Source organism: Mustela erminea, chromosome 9 (assembly GCF_009829155.1).
Source record: "Mustela erminea isolate mMusErm1 chromosome 9, mMusErm1.Pri, whole genome shotgun sequence".
Lineage (NCBI taxonomy): Eukaryota > Metazoa > Chordata > Mammalia > Carnivora > Mustelidae > Mustela > Mustela erminea.
In genome coordinates, this window is record NC_045622.1 from 94909847 (window position 1) to 94934355 (window position 24509).

The 24509-nt window shown below is 51.9% G+C and overlaps 1 protein-coding gene across 6 annotated transcripts in view; it reads left to right on the forward strand.

Moving 5' to 3' along the window:
• Positions 1–24509, forward strand: part of PRDM11 (PR/SET domain 11) — a 77305-nt gene that overhangs the window by 25928 nt on the left and 26868 nt on the right. For 3 of the 6 annotated variants that reach the window (XM_032357540.1, XM_032357538.1, XM_032357542.1), the window contains exons 2-4: positions 5965–6089; positions 6468–6571; positions 7172–7434. In XM_032357540.1, coding sequence (XP_032213431.1) covers positions 5971–6089; positions 6468–6571; positions 7172–7434 — 486 coding nt within the window. In that variant the 5' untranslated portion in view covers positions 5965–5970. The other 3 variants (XM_032357541.1, XM_032357539.1, XM_032357543.1) reach the window with 3 other exon arrangements.

The window sequence follows — 24509 nt, forward strand, 5'->3', positions numbered from 1 at the left end:
GAAGTTTTTGCTCGTTTCAAGTCTTTTGATATGTGTGGCCAAATTGCCCTCCAGAACGTTCATACTGATTAATTTTTCCAACCAGAAGAGTATGTAGGGTCTTTCCCTCACACTCTTGCCAACATGGAATATTATTGAGATTTTTAAAATCTTCGCTAACTTAATAGAGGAAAAATGATGTTTGTTTTAATCTATATTTATTTGGGTATGAAAGTTTTGTGGTTTTCCATAAAGCATACTGGCCATTTGTCTTCTTTTACAAATTGTTTTTTTAATAGTATTTCCCATTTTTTTCTGTTGGAATGAGCATCTTTGTAGTATAGACTTTTTAAAAGTGTTTCTCTCCTAAAGGTAGTACTGCTTATAAATGCCCCCTTTTTGGTGTCAAAAAATTTTTATCAATGTGCCCACCTGATGCTCTACTTTTAAAGCAACAAATAAAATGAATGATAACAAGAACTCATATTTATAGAGTGCTTATTCTATGCCAGGCGTTATGCTATGTAAAATAGCCTATGAGACAGGTTCTGTTCCGCTGGACAGATGGGGAAACTAAGGTAGGAGTGGTTCATTTTCTCCAGGTTACATAGCTTGTAAGTGGTTGTGCGGGTATCGTTTGATTAACCAAATGCGTGGTGACATTCGGCTTCCATGAATTCAATAACATTTTTAAATAAATGTATCATTCATTCATCCTAGAATTATCTCCATACATTTACAAATCTGTTTTACGTGTAAATTAAAGGCATATATTTGTTCTAAGGGCAGTGTTTGCTGGACATGTTATTGAACAACTCCATTTAAGAATTCTGTGTTCTTTCTCCATTACCCCCGTGGTTTACCATTAAGAACCACGTTGGACCTTTGATTTTTTTCAAGAAGGGGAAACCGAGGCTCAGGACAAGGCAGGAAGGAACTTGCACAAGGTCACCTAGAAAGTTTACGGCACAGCCAGGACTGAAACCCAGAGATCGGGATACCCATCCCAGGTCCCTCTGTGGCTTGACCCCGCCTTCTAATCTCCAGTCCCTTGGGTATCAGAGGGAAGGACAAGGATGCTGTGCTGGTCCCAGCATGGACCCGTTGTCACATTCTCAGGGTGCCAGCTGCTAGGGAAACCAAGTGGGCACGGATTCCCAGTCCTCGGGCCACATCGGCTGCTTGGCATTCCAGGACCCTGGCACCCCGCCGAGGGTGAAAACAGAGCTGCTGCTTCCCGAGTTGCCTTCTGCCCCCTCCTCTTGGGTTTGCATCTCATTGCTGGGTTTGCAACATGCCTAATCTCTGCGTGTGCAGACTCAGAGGAGCCAGCTGAGAGGAAGCATTGCCAGCAGCTCAGAGTCCTCCACAAGGCCTGCTGACCACCCCTCCCCCAAGCCCCTCGCTGGACGAACAGGTCCAGAGTGGCTCGCAGACATGGCTCCTGGAGCTTCAGCGGGCTCAGGCTTTATGGTGCCCGCTGAGATGGACCCAGTGAAGGACACTAGCCCAGGGCGTTCTCTCTCTTTCTCTCTCTCCCCAGATGGAAGTCCTGCCACATCCCACCCCGTCCCCACAGCCTTCATTACAGACACAGAAAGCAGCTGTAGTGTACATCAGTCATGCAAGTGAGACTGGGTTCTGGTTCCCCCAGGCAGCCGGACTCTTCCAAGAATGGAGAGAACTTAATTGTGCAGTCAATAAATAAATATCAAATACGGAGTACTCTGTAACCCATCGTAGTTCCCTTTTTGCTCTAGCTGCTGGGAGGCTCAGAACTGAATGGGCGGCTAGATGACTAGCCATCTTACAACAGATGCTTGGTATGATTGGCATCAACCTTTCTCCATGAAATCTCTGTCCCGTTAAGCATTCTGTGTTTGTGTTACAAATCATCACAATGCTTTTTACGTGATGAAGGTGGATGTTAGTAAAAAATTAAACATGAAAGAAAATGGCCAGTAGACATCTCTACTTTGAGATAGAAATGCTTTTCTCAGAAGAGATGGTTTTCTGTTTAAGACTCAGGAAAGTGGCTGTATGTCTCTTTTCCTCTCTCTCCCTCCCTTCTCTCTCTCACCCTCGATCCTTTATTCTCTTACTCCTGCTTTTCCCTCCTTCCCTTCCCCTTTTTGGGTCCCCCCGCCCAACACACATCTTCTTTCTGCTCACTCCTTGCCTCTGCCTCTGGGTGGCGAGTTTAATACTAACATCCTTTACAGATCCATAGCACTTGGCTCTTCCCAAGGCCTCGCCCCAGCCTTTACCTCATTTATTTCTCATGGGGATTGCCTGGCAATTATGATGATTTCCATTTTACCAGGAAGACACTAAGGCCTGGTGAGTTTAAGTGATGTGCGCATGCTCACAGCATACACTCTTCCTATCAGGTTCAGATCCAGGACTCGTGAATCTAATTCCATCACACTTTCCGCTGAACCTCGCTGCCTCTCAAGGCCAGCCTCACCCACTGGGCCACCCACGTTGCCTGGCCGGGATCCCTGAGAGCACCCCAGAGAGAAGAGGATTCAAAACAATAACCTCCCCATCCTTTTGAGATCTCTTTAAGAGCTGAGATTCTCAGTGGGGCCAGCAGACCTATGGGGGTGTGGGGGTGGGCAGTGAATTGCGACATGGGCCATCTGGTCAGTCATTTAGTAAATATTGAGAATGAGCTATGTGCTAGGTAAGGCTGAGACTAGGGTGCGGTTACAAGGCACCTTGGGTGCCAAATTCAAGGACGCATTCACTTTCAGGTGCCGTTCCTACAAGTGCAGGACCTGGAGAGGCGGTGTCTCCTTAAAGTTTCTGCCCTGGCACGTTGCTTGCCTTTCGCTAGTTCTGCCCTGGTACCAGGCACGGTTACAAGTGCTGGCTCTTCAGTAGTCAGTGCCTGCCCTCGTGGAACTTACCATGTATTATGGGAAACAGGTATTAATCAAATAGTCACACAAACAAAAGACTGTTTTAAGGGTGACAAGTGCCATGCAGAAATGGACATGGGGCTGGAGGTATTATGGCCGTGAGGGTGGAGGGGGATGGGGAACAACAGTGAGAGATGAAGGATTTGTAGGCATTTTTCGGGTGTGCTCCGAGGAGAGGACACAGCAAGTTCACAGGCACCACAGCAGGGTGGAGGTGGCATGGGGGCAGGGCCGGGGGAGGAGGAGGCGTGTGCTGGTGAAGGATGCAGGGGCCAGAGCAGGAGAAATGCAAAATGGTCCCAAGCAGTCTGTTTCTAATAAATTGCCAGAGTCTGCAAATGATTGACTTAAAAAAAACAAATCCAATCCAATGGAGAGAATTCAAAGCCACCCCTTAATGAGGTCACTCATACCCACCTTCCTGATCAGCTTTCTTCCTGGGCAGGTATGCAGAGACTGTGCCTAACCTTCTCCAAATTCATCTTTGTCCATTTCCATACAGCAATGGCTGTGATAGACTCTAACGCCAGCCACATTTTGCAGCTGAACAAAGGACACAGACAGGGTGGCCTAAACAAGATTTATTTCTCACAGTTTCAGAGGCTGGGAAGTCCAAGATCAAGGTGCAAGCCAATTTGGTTCCTGGGGAGAGTTCTCTTCCTGATTTGCACACTGATGCCTTCTCGTCCTCACCTGGGGCATAGAGAAAGCCAGCTCTGGTGTCTCTTCCTTTTGGATTAGGGCTCCACTTTTATGAATTCATTTAAACTTTACCACCTCCTCACAGGTCCTGTCTCCAAATACAGTCACATTAGGGCTTAGGGCACCAACATACCGGGCGGGAGAGCACACAAACTTTCATTCCCTAACACCTGCGGTGTGTGTGTGGAGGGGGGGGCGGGACACGGTCACACAGCCAATCCCTGGGATTTGAACATAAACGGTGCTCCTTTGGGAACCTAGGCCTCCAACCACCAGTCTTCACTACCTCCGGAGGTATTTTGTGTGAATGCTGCCCCTCCCAGTGAGAAGTGCTCCTCAGAGAAGGAAGCCTTCAGTAATCCTTTACAAATCCTTAGGACCTTGTCCCCACCTGGCAGCTGGACTTGTGGGCTGCCGATCCCACCCCAGGGTGATCCTGGTTATCCTTCTGAAAGAGGCTGGGCTGAGAGTGTGGCATAGAGGTGTACCAGACCTGAAACGTAACGCTTGAATCTGGGGGTTCTCCTGTTTCCAGTTTACTCAGAGCAGGCCCCCAGCTCCAGTCGAGACTCCATCAGGAACGGATTGCGTGACCTTGGGGGAGTCCCTCGACATCTTCCCGCCCTGGGTTCCTGTCTGGTGACCGCAACCCTCCTCCCTTGACAGGTGGCTGGGGGCCATTCGGTGGGCCAGGAGATCGGTGCCCCCTCCCACCTACGCAGGCGCCGGGCCCCCACCCCGCACCGCGCAGGTGGGGAAGGGACGGCGTGCGGCGCGCCCGGCGGTTGGGGGGCAGGCAGGGATCGGTGGTGTGGCCCGGTTCGCCGCAGGCCGCGCCGCAGCCACTCCGAGTCCGCTGCGGCCGCAGGGAGGGAGCGCGGGGGGCCGCCCGCGCACGTCGCCGACCGGCTCCCCACGCCCGCCCTCTCCGGGCTCGCCACCCCCCCATTCCCCGCGTTCCCGGCCACCCCAGACACCCGCCCGGCGCCCCCCTCCCCGCCCCGCGGGGGGCTGCACTCCCTCCTCCCCCCGGGTGGGCCCCTGGCCGCCGCCCCTCCCGGGCGCCCGGTCCCTCCCGCTCCCCGCGCGCCCCCCTCCCGGCCGCCAGCCAACTGCGTGCCCCCGGGGCCGGCAAGAAGCCACATGCCCCCGCAAGGAATGCCGGGCCTGGCGGGCGGGGGGCGGCGCTGGGCAGGGCCGGGCCGGGCAGGGCAGGGAGCTCCCCGCCGGGAAGGTTGGTGAGAGGGAGAGAGCGGCCCGCGCCCTCCCCGGCCCCCCGCGCCGCCCCTGCGCCCGGCCGCGGGACCTCACACTTTCCCCGCCGGACACGCGGGCGGGACGCCCCGCGGGGCTGCGGGAGCCGGGGGCGGGTGGGGGGGCGGCGGCCCGGGGGCCGGGGAGGGGCGACTCGGCCCGCCCCGGGCAGCCCCCGCCCCCCTCCGCGCGCCCCCCGGCCCCGCCGGCTCGGAGGAGGGGGCAGGCCGTCGTGTTTCCCCGCACCCCTCCCAACCGCCGCCGGCTTTGGGGCCCCGGTGGGGAGCAGGGGGCTGATTAGCCGAGGAGCAGGGGTGTGGCCAGCGGGGCCCCGGGTAGTGAGTCACACACGCAGCTCGCCCAGTCCCGGGCCGCGAGCGCGGTCCCAGTCCGAGCCGCGCGCCGCCCTGGCCCGAAGAGTGTCCCCGGGCTTGGCATGAGGATCCCGGGGTGCCGAGGGAGGGGCTGAAGCCCGGCGCGGTGGTGGAGGAGGGCGGTAAGCGGCGGGCTGGGGAGACTCCCCTAGAGAGAGCGGGTGGGGCTTGGAATCAGGGCTGGCCCTGCCGGCCCGCACCAGGACCCCAGGCCCGCCTGTACCTGCTCTGAGCTGGCAGAGCGGGCTTGGCCACATTCCCTGGCAGCCCCTGAGTGAGGGGACTGCGCAGCCCGGTGCCCAGGAGCCAGGTTCCTCTGTCAGTCCCTCCTTGGCCCCAGCTGGACCCGAGTGGGTCCCTCTCCCGGTCCCCCATTGCAGACTTTTGTGCGGAGGCTTCTGTGGAAGTCTCATCCTTTGCCCTTTCTTTGGTCTCGGGGTCCATGCTGTGCTCTCCAGTCCTGCCCCCTGGCCTGAGCTGCCCCTCGGCCTCTGACCCCATGGGGCTGGTGGCTCCAGTCGTCCCCAGGACCAGCCCGGGATAGAAATGGCATTTCCTCTTGGCCGGGCTACAGCTGTTTTTGTTGTCTCTGTTCTCAAGCGTTTCCTCTGGGGATGGCAGGGAGGGTAACCAGACTCCACGGGACCCCCGCTTGCCCTCTCTGACACTCACCCTTCTTCCCCTGTCTCTTTGATCCTCTTCCTGTGCTGGTCCCGCCTTCGTGTCCCCAGGACAGAATGACTGACAACATGAAGGAGTGCCTGGCCCAGACCAAGGCGGCTGTGGGGGATATGGTGACCGTGGTGAAGACCGAGGTCTGCTCCCCACTCCGAGACCAGGAGTATGGCCAGCCCTGGTGAGGCCCTGACGTGGGGGCAGGAGAGGGAGAAGTGGGGAATCTCGGGGCTGGGTTGGTTGCACGTCCCGGGGAGAGTTCCCACTCCTGGCCCATAGTCCTTCGCCTGCTCTGGGCAGCTCCTGGGAGCAGATGTGAGCGAGCACAGGCCCTAGAAGACCAAAAGAACCTGCATGGTGGCTCTGGAAGGCCTAGGCTCAGGTCTCAGAACACCTACCTTTTCAGGATCCCCTGCCCTGAACAGGCTGGCACTCCATCGCCTGCCCCACATCCCCACGTCCCCGTGGCCTCCTGGCCAGGTCCATGGCTTCTCTGCCCACCAGCCTCCCACTCTCTGATGGCTTCTTTGCTTCCTTTACTGGCCCCTGGTCTGGCCAGCTCTAGGAGACCAGACCCCTCACCCATGGAAGTGGAGCCCAAGAAACTGAAGGGGAAGCGTGAGCTCATCATGCCCAAAAGCTTCCAGCAAGTGGACTTCTGGTGTAAGTGGGGCCTGGGGCTGTTCCTGGCTTTCTCCTCCCTTCACCCCTTCACCCTGCTCCCCCACCCCCGTACCCCATCTCTGCTCAGGGAATTTGCAGCCATAGGACTAATGATAGGCACTTGCCTATGATGTATCAGAGACCGGTCCAGGCTTCCATTAATCCTCACCCTTAACCCCTGAAGTGGCCCTTATTGGTCCCATTTTCCAGGTGAGGACCCTGGGGCTTGGTGGGGGCTGAGAGCCCTGCTTCGGGGCCCACAGCCCTCAGATGCACACAGTTGCCGTTCCAACCCAGGGCCATCTGCCTCCAGAGCTAGGCTGTGAACTTCAAACAAAGGAAGCTCCGGGCCTCCTTCTCACTGGCAGGCGTGTCTGCCGAGCCCCCAGGGAGGGGAATGGGTTTTTACCACTGAAGACTCAGGGGCCTGTGGCTGGCTGGGGTGGAGCCAGGGCCGGGACTTGTGAGTCCCATGCAGTGTGCTTTCCACTGCCTGATGCCATCCTCAGGGTGGGCCTCCCTGCAGCCCCTCAGCCTCCGCCGTGGGCGTCCCGCCTCCCCGCACCAACTGAGGCTCTTTCGCTCTTTCCGTCCCTTCAGTCTGCGAGTCCTGCCAGGAGTACTTTGTGGATGAGTGCCCGAACCACGGTCCCCCAGTGTTTGTGTCCGACACGCCAGTGCCCGTGGGCATCCCAGACAGGGCTGCCCTCACCATCCCGCAGGGCATGGAGGTGGTCAAGGAAGCCAGTGGGGAGAATGACGTGCGATGCATAAATGAGGTCATCCCCAAGGGCCACATCTTCGGCCCCTATGAGGGGCAGATCTCCACCCAGGACAAATCAGCTGGCTTCTTCTCCTGGCTGGTGAGTGTCCCCTGGCCCGTGCAGTGGGAGAGGGTGCTAAGGAGCATGGAAGGAAACCAGCAGGGGGAGCCATATGCTGGCCCAGCCTGGCCCGAGAGTTTTCCTGCCATCCATCCAGGATGCGGGGATGATGGATCTCGCTATCCCCTTGCCCTGGCTGAGTAGGTGTGCCACCCTGGGTGGCTGATGGCCATGCTGAGGGACCCGTCTGGCTGGGGTCATCAGTAGAATCGGTGGGGCTCTAGGGAACCCATGGCGGGCCAGCCAGGCGGAACTCAGGACGATTTCTCCGTGAATGTTCATGTGTGTGTGTGTCTGGCGGGCCATTGTGTGGCATTTACAAAAGGTTGACCCAGACTCTCCTCCGCAGTGGGTGACTTGGGTCTGGGGGCTGTGGGAATGCAGAGCATGACATTTAGCCCCAAAAGCAGTGATGCTGGGTGCTGGACTGAGTACTGGAGGAAGTCGCCCCTGCCCTCAGGGAGGGGACAGTCTGATGGGGAGAACAGATACGGGACAGGTACGTGCACACATGATCATTGCTAGGGAAGGGGGAAGACGGGACACTCTTGGAGCAGAGGGAGACGGTGGTGTTCATGGTGCTCGGGGATCTGGGGCCTGGAGCCCAAGTTTGTTATGTCAGCCAACTTTACTGTTTACTATCAAATGTGACCTTGGACGAGTCATTTAACTTCTCTGTGCCTGTGTTCTATAACAGAATAATTATAATTGATGGTGGAAAGGAAATAGGTCAATATTATGAAGTTTTTAGAGCCATGCCTGCCTTCGGGAAGCATGCAGTGAGTATCAGTTATTATTATCATTGTCGTTGGCCTCCTTGAGGGGTTTGGGCAGGATTTCCTTCAGCCTGAGACTTGAGGACTGAGTAGCAGTCAGGGGACAGGAGAGGGAAGAATGCTGTAGGCACACAGAGCAGCTGAGTGAGGGAAGCTCCCAACAGGTCCAGTGTGGTGTTAGCAATGAGCTCAAGAGTCAGTGTGGCGAGAAATCAGCTGAGAAGGAGGCAGGAGTAGATCACGCTACAATTCCTGAGTCTGGGTAAGTGTGTGCTTCTCCTATGGGCTGGGGGAAAACACTGAAGCAGGCCAGGCAGAGGCCTTGCAGAATGGGCAGGTTAGGTAGCAGAATGGAGAACCGGGATGGGCAGGCAAAGATGCTGGTTTCAACTTGGGTGCTGGAGGCAGGCACATTTGCGAGAGGTTCAGAAAGAAGAATCTCTGAGATTTATTAACGGATGGGATGTGGAGGTGAGGAAGAGGGTTTGTTATGATCTGAAGAGGAAGGATTATTAGGGATGACTCTTGACTCTCGGGAGTCAAGCTTGAACAGAGAGGGAAGAAGGCAGAGTCAGTAGAGAAAGTCAGGCTTAGGGAGTTGGAAGATCATTCATTAGTCATTAATTAAACCCTTCTTGTGGGGCTCCACTGTGCTAGGCATTGAACAGGCCTTGGGGATATAGTGATGGGCCAGATCAGATATCAGTCCTGCCCTCATAGGGCTTCTTATGGGGAAGCTAGAATGAATCAAACAATAAGATAAATAAATGTAAAATCATGATTCAGGAGATGAAGAGACAGTGAGGCTAGGAGAAAAGGGAACAACTGGAGGAATTGATGTGACCAGAGGTCAGGGAAGGTTTCCTGATAGTGGAGCTGTGATTGACAGGAGAGAATGCCCACCAGGTGGACAGAACAGCATGTGCAAAGGCCCTGTGGCAGGAGAGAATGGCACATTTGCCATTGTGCCATTGACCTAGAAGAAGGTCATTGTACCTGGATTGTAGCTTCGTACCTGGAGTGCAGCCCCTGGAGTACCAGGGGTCGGGAAGGGGAGAGAGAAACTTGGAAGTCTAGGGCCCAGTAGACCAAACTGGGACTTCTGCTCTTTAAGAACAATAAAAAGTTTTGTTTATGTTTTGAAAGGGTGACTTTGGGTGCAGCCTAGAGAACAGATCACGGGTGCGGGCGTTGGTGGAGAATGGATGCCCACATCCCAGTTTGTTCTCTACTTTGGTGATAGTGGAGGCTTGAGCGAGCGTGGGGTGGCAACATGGAGACAGGTGAACTGGTTTATGACCTGGTTCAGGGATGAGCAAGATTGACTGGCAAACAGATCAATTGGCCTAAGTAAGGGAGGGAATTGGCCAGAACAAGTCCTTCAGTGTTCTGCTCTCAATAGGTCAGGAAGGGGACTCTTAGAAGTGGAAAGCAGGGCAGGGCCTGGGTGGAGGGCAAGATCCCCTTTCTGTTTTGGACTCGCAGAGTTTGGAGTGACAGCAAGGTCCCCAGTGGCCCTGTCAACTAGGCAGTTAGCTACATGTGTGTGGAGCTGGGAGAGGAGGTTTGCAGATGTCAGTTCCTGAGTCACCTGGATGTAGGTGTTGGTAGGGCTGGGGGTGCTGAGGGCAGCCCCCAGGGAGAACAGGTGAACGAGAGGTGGAGAGGGCCTAAGGTTAGCAGTCCGGGAGGGGAACGTGATCCAGCAAGGGAGATAGGAATTGCAGCCTGAGAGGTGGGGAGGCCAGAAGGGCCAACAAGAGAAGGGCTCAGAAGTGTCCACTGGATTTAGTGCCAGAGAAGTCACTGGCGACCTTGGCAAGAACTACTCGGTCAGACAGTGGTTCTTGACCCCCACGCCCTGCCCACCCCAGACGTTTGGTAACATCTGGAGACATTTTTGGCCATCGTAACTTGGGATGGGGATATGCTACTGGCATCTGGAAGGCAGAGACCGGGGATGCTGCTAAACCTTTCACAGTGCATGGGACAGCCTCGTCCCACGAAGAATGATCTGGTCCGAGTGGCTGATGGTGCTATGGTGAAGCCCTTCAAGAGAGCGGCAAGGTGGGAACACTGTTAGAACCCAGGCGACCAGTAGACCCTCTTCTTGGAAGCTGGAACAGCGGTGAGATCAGTGCAGGAGAGACGAGAGCTGGGAGGGGACGGCTGCAAGCAGACCCGGGGGCAGGGGGCTTTGTTCAGAGAAAGACAGTAGCATCCTTGAAAAACCTGGGGGGGGGGGTGCTGTCCTCCTGGAGAGCTGGTTGACTCCAGAGGAGTGATGAGGTAGGGTAGACAAGCTCTTCTATGACCAAGAAGGTTCAGATGGAGACGTTGCCTATGGAAGGGAGACAGGTCAACAGTTTTGCTGTCGCTAAAGGGATATCCTAGAGACTCGGAGTGGTTGGAGGGAGGGAAGTGTAGTAGGCCTAATCATGGCTTCTCTGAGGATGGCCGTGTCCTGACCCCTGGATCCCTGCCTATGTCCTCGTAGATGGCCAAAGGGACTCTCTGCAGGGTATTACATTAAGGCTCTTGAGATGGGGAGATTATCTTGGATTATGGAGGTGGGCCCCATGGAATTACAAGCATCCTTATAAGACAGAGACAAGAGAATCAGACTCAGAAAAGATGGGAAGATGTTATCCCGCTGGCCTTGAAGATAGAAGAAGGAGCCAGGAGCCAAGGAATGCAGGTTCCCTTTAGAAGCTAGAAAAGGTAAGGAAGTAGAATCTTCCCTTAAGCCTTCAGAAGGAATTCAGCCCTGCCGACACCTTGATTTTTAGGCCTTCCAGCCTCTGGAACTGTGAGGTAATAAACGGGCGGTGTTTGAAGCTCCGGTGTTGTGGCAGTTTGTTAAAAAGGGATAGGAGGTGAATGCAGTGGGCTTGCGTGTCTAGGGTTGGGGGGGACGTCTGTCGACACATGCAGAGAGCGGGAGATTGCAGGCCTGAGCCAGGGGAGTGGCGAAGGTGAGTTCAGGCGCGGTGAGTGAGCTGCAGGTGCCCATGGCTAGGAGACGCCCAGGTGGGCGGTCCAAGGACAGGTCGGCGCATGCGGGTCTGCTGAGGACAGGGGCCTGGGCAGAGGGCACACGAAGCACGTGCCTGGATGCAGCTGAGGCCCCTGGAAAGGATGGGCGGTAGTTGCCTGGTGGCAGAGAAGCAGGGGGTACTGAAAGCCGCTGGGCTTGCACAGGGCACAGCGCTCTGTATCCTGGCTACGGGCAGTTTCGAGATGGAAGCCACACTGCTGGGGATGGAGATATGAGTGGGAGGGGAGGAGAGAGCCAGCAAGGCTGGCTGGCTTGTTTTGAAAGTCTGGCTGCTCGAAAGCAAGGATTCTAGGCTAGCTGGGTGCTATATTACTCCTCTGACAGCCCCACAGGCGAAGGTCGCTGGCCTTCTGGTTCCGAGGGTGGAGCCCAGGACTAAAGAGGTTAAGCACGTGACCCCAACTCCCAAGGTTGATGCACGGTAGACTATGGCTTCCCACAAAGATAGCGCCTTTCCACAGTGCCAGGCTTTCAGGATGGGAGCTGAGGAGCTCTATTCCCAACCAGGTCCCATCAGGGTGGAGTGTCACTGGCGGTTGTAGTCCTTGTAGAATGTTGTGGGGCCAGGGAGGAGGAGAGTGGCTTTTCATGGGCAGACTGGAGATGGGTCTTAAAGGATGGGTAGAGGTTCAGCAAAGGCAAAAATCTAGGGCTTTGCTCCTTCCCCCGCCCACAAGAACCTACACCTTAGGACAGCCCAGCCGGGCAAGCAGCCTTCCCTGGTTTGCAGCATGGCGCTGCAGTCTGGAGGCAAGGAAGAGGAGGGACCCCTGGAGTGTGCAGCCTGGTGGTAGACCAGCTCTACCAGTGGAGAGTGGGCGTGGCCTGCAGTTCAGGGCCCAGGGGGTGAGCAGCCCTGTTGCCCTGCTGGAGGTTCTTTCCTAGGGCCTTGGGGCTGCTGTGAGCTGTGACATGGGGATGGGTGCGGGGTAGGGAGTGGCCAGAGGTCACAGGGGCCATGTGGAGGCTCTGACCTTTGTGATCCAGAGAGGTGAGAGGCCCTGAGAGAACAGATAGGCAAGATGGCTCAAGAAAGCAGAGCCCCGTGTATGTGTGTGCGCACGCGTCCGTGCGTGTGCGTGTCCTCAGTCAGGCTTTGAGTTGGGGAAAAGCAGGGATGAGGAACCGCTCTGCCTGCTCAGTTGCTGCACTGGTTGAACGGAAGGGGGTGGGGAAAGGTGGGGTGAACCACAGCGCTGATTTTGGACCGGGATATGGAAGCATGGTATCTCAGATAAACTGCATTCATTGGTCGGGTGCTGTCTCACGCCGTTCTCGATGTCTTTCTTGACCTTCTGCCTGTGTTCTAAAGCTCTGGCCTTCATCCAGCACATTTCCTTCCACAGGGCCTCAGTGTGCACACTCTACTCCAGTGGAAATAACGGCAGAACTAAGGAGAAGCGTGCCTGTTCCCGCTTCTTTAGCACTTAACGAAGTTTCTGGGTCTGTGCTTAGCACTTGACAGCGTGATCTCATTTGATCTTAATGATGCCCCCGGGAAGTAGATATTATTCTACCCATTGTACTGCTGGGAAAACTGAGGCCTGGAGAGGGAAGTCAGTCTGCCCAAAACTAAGCAACTAATGAGTAGCAGAGCTGGGATTCTAACCTAGCAGTCTTGACTCTAGAACCTGCCCTCTCTTCTGCCTCTTGGGCCTTCTCCACCTGCCTTCCTTATCTCGCCTCTTCCTCCCTGTTGGCCTTGCCTGACTTTATTCTACTCATCCTTCCTGCCCAGTACTCGTTCCTTCTCTGTCTCCCCTCTGGCCAGAGGAAACCTGGTCCCACAGGCCAGGGCCTGTCTCTAGATGAACTCGGTGGCCATGCCATGTCTGTTTCGCATCTCTCCATGGCCTGGCCTCCTCTGCCAGAGTTCTGCCCGGACCTCTGACTGCTTAGAAAAGAAATGCCCCCTTCCTCTGCCTTCTCATCTCATTGGAAATGATAAATCCCAGAAGTTCTTGCCGGGCCTGCCAGGCCGCCCTCAGCCAGCAGCGGCCAGCGATCCTGCTGCAGGCCTGGGGTGTTTGGGAGTGCGGGCAGCCGGGTGGTTTGGAAACAGGAGGAAGAAAGAGGAGGCCAGCACAGGGTGTCTATTTACATTTCTTGCTTAGACTCCATCTTGTTCCAGAAGGGATTTAGGGTAGCTTAGCAGGACACATAAAATAGAACATCATAGCATATTAAAACTGGGAGTGACAGAAGAAAGAAAAGCAAGAATAGAGACCCTAAGCAGAGGCAGGAATGAGGCTAAAAATGCAGACCAGAACGACCCTTGTATGCACTTTCAGCTCTAGGGGTGTCCCAAGCCAGCAGCCACTGGGGAAAAGGGAAGCCTGGTCAGCTACCAGCACCTTCTGTCCATATTGTGAAAAGTCCCCAGTTAGCGCCTGGGGAGGTCTTCCCTTCTGGGTGCTGATACTGGACGGGAGATTTCCCGGGGGTCCTTACAATGAGGACACTTTGTGGGGGCCTTCCTCACCTGCTGTCGGTCAGCCCCTCTGCTTGCTAGCTCCTACTATTCCTGGGGGAAACCGAGGTGAAATGGTATTTTCCAGTGTTCTCCATTTCAAGTTCCATTGTAAAATGTTCAGAAGCTTATGACACAGCATCCAGAACAGAGTCTGAGAACCCCCGAGTGTCTGGGATAGAGGGACATAGAAGCCGACAGTAGCAATGCTGCGAGATGTCAGCGGCAGCGCGCAGGTGTCACCGAGTTTGGGAGAGCTCTGAGAAGGCAAGAATAAGGGGCTTGTCCAGGAAGAAAAGAAGGAACACCTGAGACAGGTGGACGTGTGTGTGTATGTGTATGAGCAGGTACTTCCCATGCTTGGCTGCTCATTTTTTATTAACTCTTTATTTTGCAATTTTTAGACTCCATGAAAAAGTTACAAGGGTAATATAATAAAACACCCACATACCCTGCACCTAATTCACTCATTGCTAACGTTTTGTAAGAGTTGCTTGAATCTCTCCTATATATACCGACAGGCGTGTGCGTGCACATGTGTGCGCATGCTCTTTTGTGTTTTGTTTCTTTTTGCTTTGTGTTTTGAACTGCTTGAGAGATGGTCATAGACATCAGGCTTTATGGGCCACGTGCTCTCCATCACTGCTACACAACTCTGCAGTTGCGGGGCGAAAACAGCCAGAGACAGTAGATGAATGAACCAGGGTGGCTGTGTTCCGATAAAACTTTATTTGTGAACGCCAGATGTGAACATCCTATAACTTCAAATGCAACTCACATCTCTATGTTTCACACATAAAACCATATAAATGAAATTAATATAAAAAAAACTTTTTTGTAATCATTAAGAACTGCAAGCACCATGCTTCCCTCCCAGTTGTACAAAAGCAGACAGGGGGCTGCATTTGAGCCATAGCCATAGTTTGTCGACTGCTGTCCTCTGTCCCCACGATAGAAATATTATAGGCAGGAAATTTAACCGTGGTTACAGTACTGTCTTAACTGGAGTCCATAGTCACATCTTGCCTGTGGCCCTGGGGAAGTGACCTTTATAGTCTTTCCCCCATCCAGGACCCACTCAAGCATCCCTCGCCGCATTTAATGGTCACGTCTCATTAGTCTCCTTCATTCTAGAAGAGTTCCCCTGCGTCGTTTTTTTGTTTTGTTTTGTTTTGTTTTCTCTCTCTCTCTCTCAGGATATTGATATCTTGGAGAAGTCCTGGGCAGTGGTTTGCAGAACGTTGCACGGTTTAGATTTGCCTGATTGTTTCCTCATGATAGATGCAGATCGTAGCTTTTTGGCACGGAGGGTGTTGTGTCTTTCTCCCTGTAGATAGCGGGAGGCATGTGAGGTCAGTTTGTCTTACCTTTTACCCAGTCGTTTTAGCAACTGTTGATGATTCTTGCCTGCATCATCAATTATTATTCATGGCTTGAAATGATTTACATTCTACATTTACTACGGGACATCCTTCTGTTAAAAAAAAAAAAAATTGCTCAACTTTCTCCTCCACCTCATCGCTCATTTTTATTAAAGTTATTTTTAGCATCAGGATGGACTCTTGAATCCTTTTTTTTCTTCCGTGTGTTCTAGTCCATTCCTGTCATTATTCATTCTGATGTTTAAATTGCCCTAGATTTGGCCAGCGGGAGCCCATTCAGACTGGCTCCTTGTCCTTATTTTCATACTTCCCTTACTTTCTGGAGCAAGAAGATGTTCTAGTCATCTCTCCCAGGAGTCCTAATTTGTTTTAGTGGAAATGGCCTGCAGAACACCAGATCCCTAGGCACTAAGTGTATGCGTGGCCACTGGGGTCTCCTGGCTTTTAGGTCTGAACTAGGTGTCGAGGGTTGAGTTGCAGAGAGTGGTCAATGGCGTCGGGGACTGAGGGAACACGGACGTGAGCAGCAGGGGGCACGGGCATGGGCACATTGAGGGATGAAAGGTGATAAGGGGTAGTGAAAATACAGAGTGTGCTTAGAAGGAAGAGTGGAAGATGATGCTAGAAAAAAATTTGCTTTTCTCGTATTCTAACATGTGAGGGATCCTTAAAACACTATCAATTCAATATCAGCTCTTCCAGGAATAAAAAAGTTATGCACCCGAGTCTTAAGATTCCGCTTAAGATCAGAAGCATTAAATGGGCTTGTCTCATATAACTATTTGACAAATGCTGGTCGTTTGTTTATGATTCACAAACCGAACTAAAGATTCCCCACAAATATGTACTATGTTGGTGAACCCGTTTTGGCTAGAACTGTCTCTTATTCTCCTAATCTATTATTCTGGAATAAAAGAGCGAGAAAAACTATTCTGAGCTGGCACAGTATGTCCAGTGTAAAGGAGCTCCTAGCTTGACCTTCACCATGCCTTGTCTTCTCAGCACTTCTGCTGTGGTGGTTTTCTCACCTGGTTCGTATTGAGGTGACTCTTTAAATAAAGGAATAACTATGGTCACTGTGCTGTCTGTTACACGGCCAGGGCTTACTTATTGCACTTTGACCATCCTCACTCCCCCTCTCCCCACCCTCTGCCTCTGGCAACTGCCAATCTGTTCTCCATATCTAGGAGTTCGGGTTTTGATGTTTTTCTTTTTCAGATTCCACATATAGGTGAGATCACCTGGTATTTGCCTGTGTCTGACTCATCTCACTCAGCATCATGCACGGAAGGTCCATCTGTGTCGTTGCAAATGGCAAGATTTCATTCTTTTTCATGGATGAATAACACTCCATTGTAGATCTCTACCACACCTTCCCCGTCCCTTTATCTGCCAAGGGATACCTGGGTTGTCCCCATGTCTTGGCCGTAGTAAGCAATGCTGCAGGGAAGACGGGAAGGTCACAAAACTTTTCACATTAAGTGTTTCTGTTTCTAAGAAAGAAATCGCTGGATCACGTGGTAGTTCTATTTTTAAGTGTTTGAGGAACCTCTGCACTCTTTTCTGTGGTGGCTGTGTCCGTGTACGTTCCCAAAGCCACGCTCAGGAGTTCCCTTCTCTCCACATCCTGGCCAGCGCTTGATCTCCCTTGTCACCTTGATGCTAACCGTTCTAACAGGCCTGCAGGGGTAGCTCTTTGTGGTTTTGATCTGCATTTCCGTCCTGGCCAGAGAACTTCTGCACCTTTTCCTGTCTCTGTTGGTCAGGTGACTTTTAATGTAGCGGGGTGGGGGGGTGTTGGTGGTGTCCCAATGTTACATTAATCTTAGGTTAATGTAATTCGAAAAGGTATGAACATAGATCTAGATGAAACAACATTTCTTCTCTCTCTCTCTCTTTTTTTTTTTTCTGAGATTTTATTTATTTGACAGAGAGAGAGAGAAAGAGCGCACAAGCAGGTAGAGCGGTAGGCAGAGGGAAAGGGAGAAGTAGGCCCTCTGCTGAGCAGGGAGCCCGATATGGGGCTCAATCCTTGGACCTTAAGATCACGACCTGAGCTGAAGGCAGCCACCCAACCGACTGAGCCACCCAGGTGCCCCCATTTCTTCTAACTCTTAAACAGCTACAACTACCCAAGACAGACTTACAAATATAAAATGAACAGAATGATACCAACCAACATAATCCAATCGAAGGAAATCAGTGTAGTGTGTCAGATGGTGTTTTCCTGGTACAAAACACTTATTTATCGGGTGACCCCCTCATTTTCTTCGTTTGTCTCTAAAACACTGGGGAATCTTTTAGTGCACTTACCTCAATGGTTCCTAACCTGTTCTTTGCCAGAATGGGTCCTGTGTTTCTTAAGTTTGCATTTACTCTTCTTTTGCTAGCTCGCAGCAGACAGCAGTAAGTACTGTCGTCTGGAGAGCTGTGTGTCCAGAATTTGGTGACCTAGAACTGGTGTTGCACACTTTTTGTGTAAAGGGCCGGATTGTAAATATTTTAGGCTCCGTGGACCCCACATGTCCTCAGTTCTGCCCTTGTAGCGGGAGAATAGTCAGGTCTGGTGTGGTCTAGTAAAACTTAACAGGTGCCAAGATTTGAATTCCGTATACCTTTTACATGATGAGATAGTCTTCCCTTGGTTTATTTCCAGCCACTGAGAAATGCACAAACCGTTCTTCGCTGCTTGGCCATCCAACACAGGCGGCAGCTGGATTTCCCTTGCAGGCCATAGTTTGCCGACCTGCTCTGTAGAGTAGCAGTCCTGCATGCTTGCTCGTGTATCTGCTGGCCCAGCTGCCGGTCCTCATTTATAGTCTGGGGTGTCTGGGGTGTCTGGGGTGTCTGCTGGGGGACCACGAGGGACTGATTTTGCTGGGTGCAGCGAGGCCCCAGAGGCAAGCCCACCCTTGCAAGCACATTTCCAGTCTATGCTTGCTTGGTGTGTGGTAACATCCCTTCGGCCAGACAAGTCACACGGCTGACACCAAGCCGGAGAAGGGAGGCACCTGAAGAAGAAGTCCCCACCAGCTGTAAGAGAGAGCCCCGTGCAGAATCACATGGCCGAGGCCCATGGGGAGGGGCAGGAACTGGGGCCAAGAATTCAGTTGACCACAGGTGCCAACCGAGTTGCAAGCACAATACACTTTGGGATGGGAATCTCCTAATGATTCCCATATACTGATTTTTTTTAAATGAAAACATTGAATTAAAAATTCTTAGTGTGAGCTTTTGGATCTTGAGAACATATCCAAAGGCCTTCGTTTTGAGAGACACTAATTTCTAGTGAACTTCCTGGCTTTAATAATAAGGGACTTGGGGTCTTCTGATGTTTGAAAATTCCTTTAGGATTGGTCTTGTTGGAGCCCAATTCAGCAGCCTTAAACTCCCGGGGGATCCTCAGCAAAAGCTAATGAGGCTTGGCAGACAGCAATACCTCTAACAGCCACCAAATTGCTGCTGTTCATTGGTCACTGAAGGATTTGTGAGCCATAATTCTGTATCCTTGGAACGGTACCAGTGGACAGGTATCCCTCTTCCCCTTTGTCCCAGTTGGGAAACTGGAGCTTCAAGGGCCAGGTTGCTTGTCCAAGGCCATGCAGCTAATCGTGGGGGTCAGGACTTCAAACCAAAACTCGAGCTCATCTCCAACCCTATACATGAATGCCCATATGCCATCTCCTTCGTACTCCCACTCACACAGAAACTCCTGTTTCTCTAGGGAGAACTTTTGAAGCAGGTAGTTGAACATGGTTTCCTTTTCCTTCTCTGATTGCTGATGATGAATATTTGGCAGATTTCTTTTTCTTTTAAGATTTTATTTATTTGTTTCAGCAAGCAAGCATGAGCGGGAGGAGAGGGAGAGGGAGCTAGGCACACCCCCTTGTCCCCCCTTCCCTCTTGAGCACCAAGTCTGACATGGGGCTGGATTCCAAGACCCTGAGATCGAGACCCAAGCTGAAATCAAGAGTCAGATGTTTAACTGACTGAGCCACCCGGGTGCCACTTGGCAGATTTCTTAAAACCACTTTATTCCAATGTAGTCACATACCACACAGTTTGCCCATTTAAAGTGTGTAATTTCGTGGTGTTCAGTATATTCTCCTCTGTATGCAGCCATCACCCCCATCAGCGGGAGGACCCCCTCATCACCTCAGTAAGAAACTCTGTCTTTAGCCATCACCCCTCTCCGCTTTCCAGCCCTTAGGAACCACTGATTTGCTCTGTCTCTAGAGATGTCCCAGTTCTGGACTTCCCTATGAAGGAGATCGTAGGAGATTAGGGGATTCATGTGAATGAGTAGGTGGCCTGTTGTGACTGGCTTCTTGCACCTAGCTTGATGTTTTCCAGGTGCCTCCCTGTTGTGACATGTTGTCCCTGTGGATGTAGCATTATCATTCCTTTCTGTGGCCTTTCTGTTCCGCAGCATGGACATACCACATTTGGTTCGTCCATTTGCCTGTCGACAGACAGCGGGGTTGGTTCCATCTTTGGCTCATTGCTCCTGTTTGTGCTAGTGTGCGAGTTTCTGTGTGGACATATTTCCTCTTGGGCGTCTACCTAGGAGCGGAATTGCTGGGTTAATCGACTCCATGTTAATGAACTGTGTGTTTAATCATCTGAGGACCTGCTAGACCGTGTCCCAGAGCAGCTGGACCATTTTGCCCCTCACTGGCCATCTGTGAGGATAGAGTCCTTCTTGTCCCTGCTGACGCCTGCAGGTGGCCAGCGTTTTGATCCTAGCCACCTCGTGGATGTGAGATGCTGTCTCAGAGCTTTGCTTTGTTCTCTGCTTTTTTTCTGAATCTTGTTCATTTCTCTGGTGATTGGGGGCAAGCCACCCATGGCGAAGGGGCTGCTTTTCTCTGGACCATTCTGTGGGTGCTTTTCACATCAGCCCTGTCCGCTGCTTCCCTCTGCCCCGTCAAACTGGAAGACCCTTGACATCTGTGGCATATTTAAAGTTGGTTTCTATTCCCTTTCCCTCTGGCCACAGGCCCATTCTAACCCTGCTGCTCCAGTACTTTTGCCCAAGGGCTCAGCCCACTGGTTTCACCAATGGGCAGATTTATGGAGGTTGAGTGTGTTCAGAGTTAAGGAGTAGTTGACCCTGAGGCTGGTAATGAGGCCTGGGGGACCTTGATTGGACCTGGGTGGGGAAGACCTGTCTGAGTTGCTTATGGGGCTTTGGATTCAGACGTTTCTACCATTTGTTGACGTGCGTCTTGGGGCTAGGCGCTTACTCTCCAGGAGCCCTAGATTTCCTCTGCATAAAATGGGGATACAGAGTCCACCAGAACACACCCTTGTGAGTTGTGAGTCTTGAGGCTTGTTGTAGGCAGGTGCCTAGTGGGTGATGAGCAGCAGATCAGGGATCTCCGTGTTATCTCCAGGTAGTGTCACAGGGGCCTGGTGAGCGATATTACAATGTGCAAAACCTGGATGTGGGATTTGGGATTGTATGTAAACATGCCTCATTAATCAGGCCTCTAGTCCTTTGTTTGAAATTTGATAAAAGAGAGTTTTAGAATGATAAGAGGAAGCACTAACTCCATTAGCAGTTAAAAGGTGGGGGAGGGTACTCAAGCCCCCAGAGTAGCCTAGGAAGTTATATACCAATATTCCCCAAATGCTGCTCATATTTTAAGGGGCCTCCTCTTCGCCTTGCCAAAGCCCATCTGTAGACACCAGGCTAGGAGGCCAGGGCCTAAATAATCTCAGAGCCACTCCCCCCGCCTTCCCCCTCAACCCCTGCTTCCAGCCCAAGTGTTCAGTTCAAGTTCAGGTTCAGGCCAGCCTCTTTTTGGCTCTGCCGTTTCAGTTTGCTAGGCTGGGAAGTGGCTGGAGAACAGAGGCGATGCTGTCTGCCTCCTGGGGTTCTGGGAGGAGCATCTGAGATGCGCAGAAGTGCTTTGTCAACTGTGAATAGCTTCATCAATCATTTTTGTAACAGCTTTGCTTTAAGAAGAGGTGCAGGGCTGAAAATCAGAATGCTTTATGGATTCGTGGGTTCCTGGAAAGTTGCAAGCAAATCAGGTTGTTGAAAATCTAATCTCTGCAGCATCCAGTTATGGCTCCATTCAGAGGAGCCCAACAGTGAACCCTTGACAGCAGGGAATGTTCTGTCACCAAGCAGAATGTTCCTCTATTAAAATGCAGATCTTCACACAGCAAATCTCCTCAAGCCTGCAGCAAAACTGGAAATTCTGAGGGGGTCCCTAGGACTTCCCTGGTCGATTCTGATGAGGTCCTTAAGGGGAGCGTGGGGCTAGGGCCCATCTCTCTGCAGAGTGCGTAAGAGGCAGGCTGTACCAGCAGAGGCCGGAATTTGAACAAACTCTGGCTTCATCACATGTTTCTTTTGTGACCCCAGGCAAATTACCGAGTGGTCCTGAACCTCAGTTTTCTAATCCGCAAAATGGGAACCATGATGGTAGCTCATTCACAGAGTTGTGAGAATCCATGAAACAGTGTGTCAGACTCCATGGCACAGTGAGATTGATTTTTGGTTTGGTTTTGTTTTTAAACTGGCTCTTTATTTTTAAAAAAATATTTATTTATTTTAAGGAGAAAGAACACACGTGCATGCATCTGCACACTAGCCGGGGGCAGGGGGTGCAGAGGGAGAGGGAGAGAGAGCATCTCAAGCAGATACCCTGCTGAGCACGGAGCCTGATGCGGAGCTCAATCCCACCAACCTGAGCCGAAATCAAGAGTCAGATGCTCAACCGACTGAGCCACCCAGGTGCTCTCGAAATGGCTTTTTGAATGGTAGCCACTGGCGTTTCGTTACTGATGTCTTTGTTAGTCGTTACTACGTTGAGGGAGACACAGGGAGACCAGCCTTCTGCGGGCTGGGACCTGAGCATCTGACCCTGGCTGACCATTCCTGAGCCATCTTGGTCTCAGCTGTCTACTCAGGGTGGCCTGGGTTTCTCAGTAACATGTGACGTGCTCTGCAAGCTCTGTGAGATCCTGTCCCTCCTGGTCCTTCCGCCCAGAACACCCTCACTTTCCTCTTCTCCAAGACCTCCTCCTGGATTCCACATTTCCCAGGAAGGTCCTCAACTGACTCCCAGACACTGGCCACAGCTCTGAGCTCCCCTTTACACAGATTTGCCTGCCACGGTGCTGCCCACGCACTGTCACAGTGCTCTCTCTTCTGTGGCTCCCTGGAATGTGAGGTTTGTGAGAGCAAAGGCATTGCCTCCCTGGATCACCATTTTATCCACAGAGCCAGACATGGTAACAGCCCCCTCAGTGATAGCTGTTAAGTGAATGAATGAATGGTTTGAGAAAATCCTGATGGATGGGAAAGATAAGGCCAGAACTGTCCCTCAGCAAACCTCTAGATCTGAGCCGGCATCCCTCCCAGCTCCCACCTCCCCGAGAGCCCCTCTGCCCAGTTGAAGCCGTAAAGAGGCAGATTACAACAACTCACTGTTGACCCGAAGACCTCCCACTGCCCAGAATTAATGATAATTAACAATTTATCTCTTCATTAAGAGGCCAGAGACTGTGATTCCAGTCAGAACCCAAATTCCAGTCATGACAACTGTTTACTGAGCGCCTCCCACATGGGTCATTACTGCAGGGTTGCTGTGTTGGCCTTTACCCCATTTTACAGATGCAGAAGCTGAGCCCAAGGTCACTCTCTTGTAAATGGTGAAGCCAACATTCTAGCTCATTCCTCTGGCTCCATGGCTCTCAGTACCCGCTGAGTGCTCCCGCTACTGGCTGCAGGGCCGAGAGATGCTTTTCTTTTTCCCCAGGAGAGAGAACAATCAGAAAATGATAATGTCAGGGGGACTCATTATGATAAAGTATTGGGCTCTGCCACGTTCCAGGGGAAGGTCCCCGAGGACTGGGGCACCATCTGGGGAGGCTGTTGGGGCACGGATGCAGGGCAGTGTGAAGCCTAAGCTGCATGCTCTCTCTTTTGGTCTATTTGCGTATTTTAGTATATGTGCTGCCGAAGCGAGCACTATCTGCGAAATTTAAACCACAAAAGCAGTATAACCTCATAAATAGACAGATGAAGGAAAGGCCTCATCCTGCTTTCTTCTTTTGCTTTCCTCTAGAGGTAACCAGAGTTGAGAGCTTAAAATGTGTTTCCCAGACTTTCTGTGCACATATAGACACATGCCGGTCACGTGGTGATGGTGGAGGTAGGGAGGGTGCGTGCCAATTTCCGTGGTGTAAATGCTCCCACCGTGGCCGATTTCAGGGTACCCACATGAGGTCACAGAAGCAGGTGGTGGGCAGACACAGGTGCTAGCCACTATTCCGTAGCATTTCTCCTGGGCAGGTACAGCAGAGGTCCATTTCCCTCAAGAACATCGATGATAGTGAAATAGAAAATAATGAGGAAGTGGTAAGTGTTCAGTATTTATTACCCTCAAAATAGCATTTCTGGAATTGTAAGTTTATATAATTAAATTTCTAATAACAGCTGGTTCATAAAATTCTGGAAGATTCCAGAGTCTGTGCTCATCAGCCAGTGCAAGCCAGCTCCAGCACACCACTCATTTCGTTTTTCCCTAAAATATTAACATTAGACCTTTTTTTTCCCCTTTAATTTGCTTTTTACTTAAAAGGCTCTTCAGGCACCATTCGTTTGTTCAGCCACGATTCTGTTCCATGCCATGGGCTGTGTGGTGGGTTCAGGGCCAGGCCATCATGGTGAACGGGATAGCTATGTGCTTTGCGCTCATTCACTTATGGTCCAGTGAGGAAGACGGTCGATGGCCAAGCTTACAGATAAACACTGTCAATGTCAAAATTTCACTGTTCAATTGGGTCTGTGAAAGGAAGTGACAGGTGATGTCATAGAGATAATGCTGTTGGGAGGGTGGCGTGTGGCAGGCAGGAAATGGCAGGGGAGAGCCTGCTTTAGGTTCAGGTCAGGAAAAGCTTCTTCAGGGGAGGTGACAGTAACTGAGACCCGAAAGATAAGAAGGGACCAGTCATGCAAAAGTCAGTGGGGAAAAGGTACAAAAGGGTAGGTTCACTGGGACGCCATATCTGTGAACTGTACAACCTGCAAAACTATTCTGTAAATTTTTTCTAGAAAACTCCTCATGTGGTAAAAATGGGAAGGCTCCCCACCAGCCTCACAATGGTGGTTAACCTTGGAGAGGGGGGGTAAAATCGGAAGCAGAGATGGTCTTCAACTATGGTGAAGTGTTTTCTTGAGGCGAGCGAGGTGGGGGATAGATACAGCTGGAGGTCATTCTTGTTGGCGGCCACATTATAATTTCTGAATGTGTGAAAAACTTCGTGATTGTGAATTTTTTTTAAAGATTGTTTATTTATTTACTTGACAGACAGAGATCACAAGTAGGCAGAGAGGCAGGCAGAGAGAG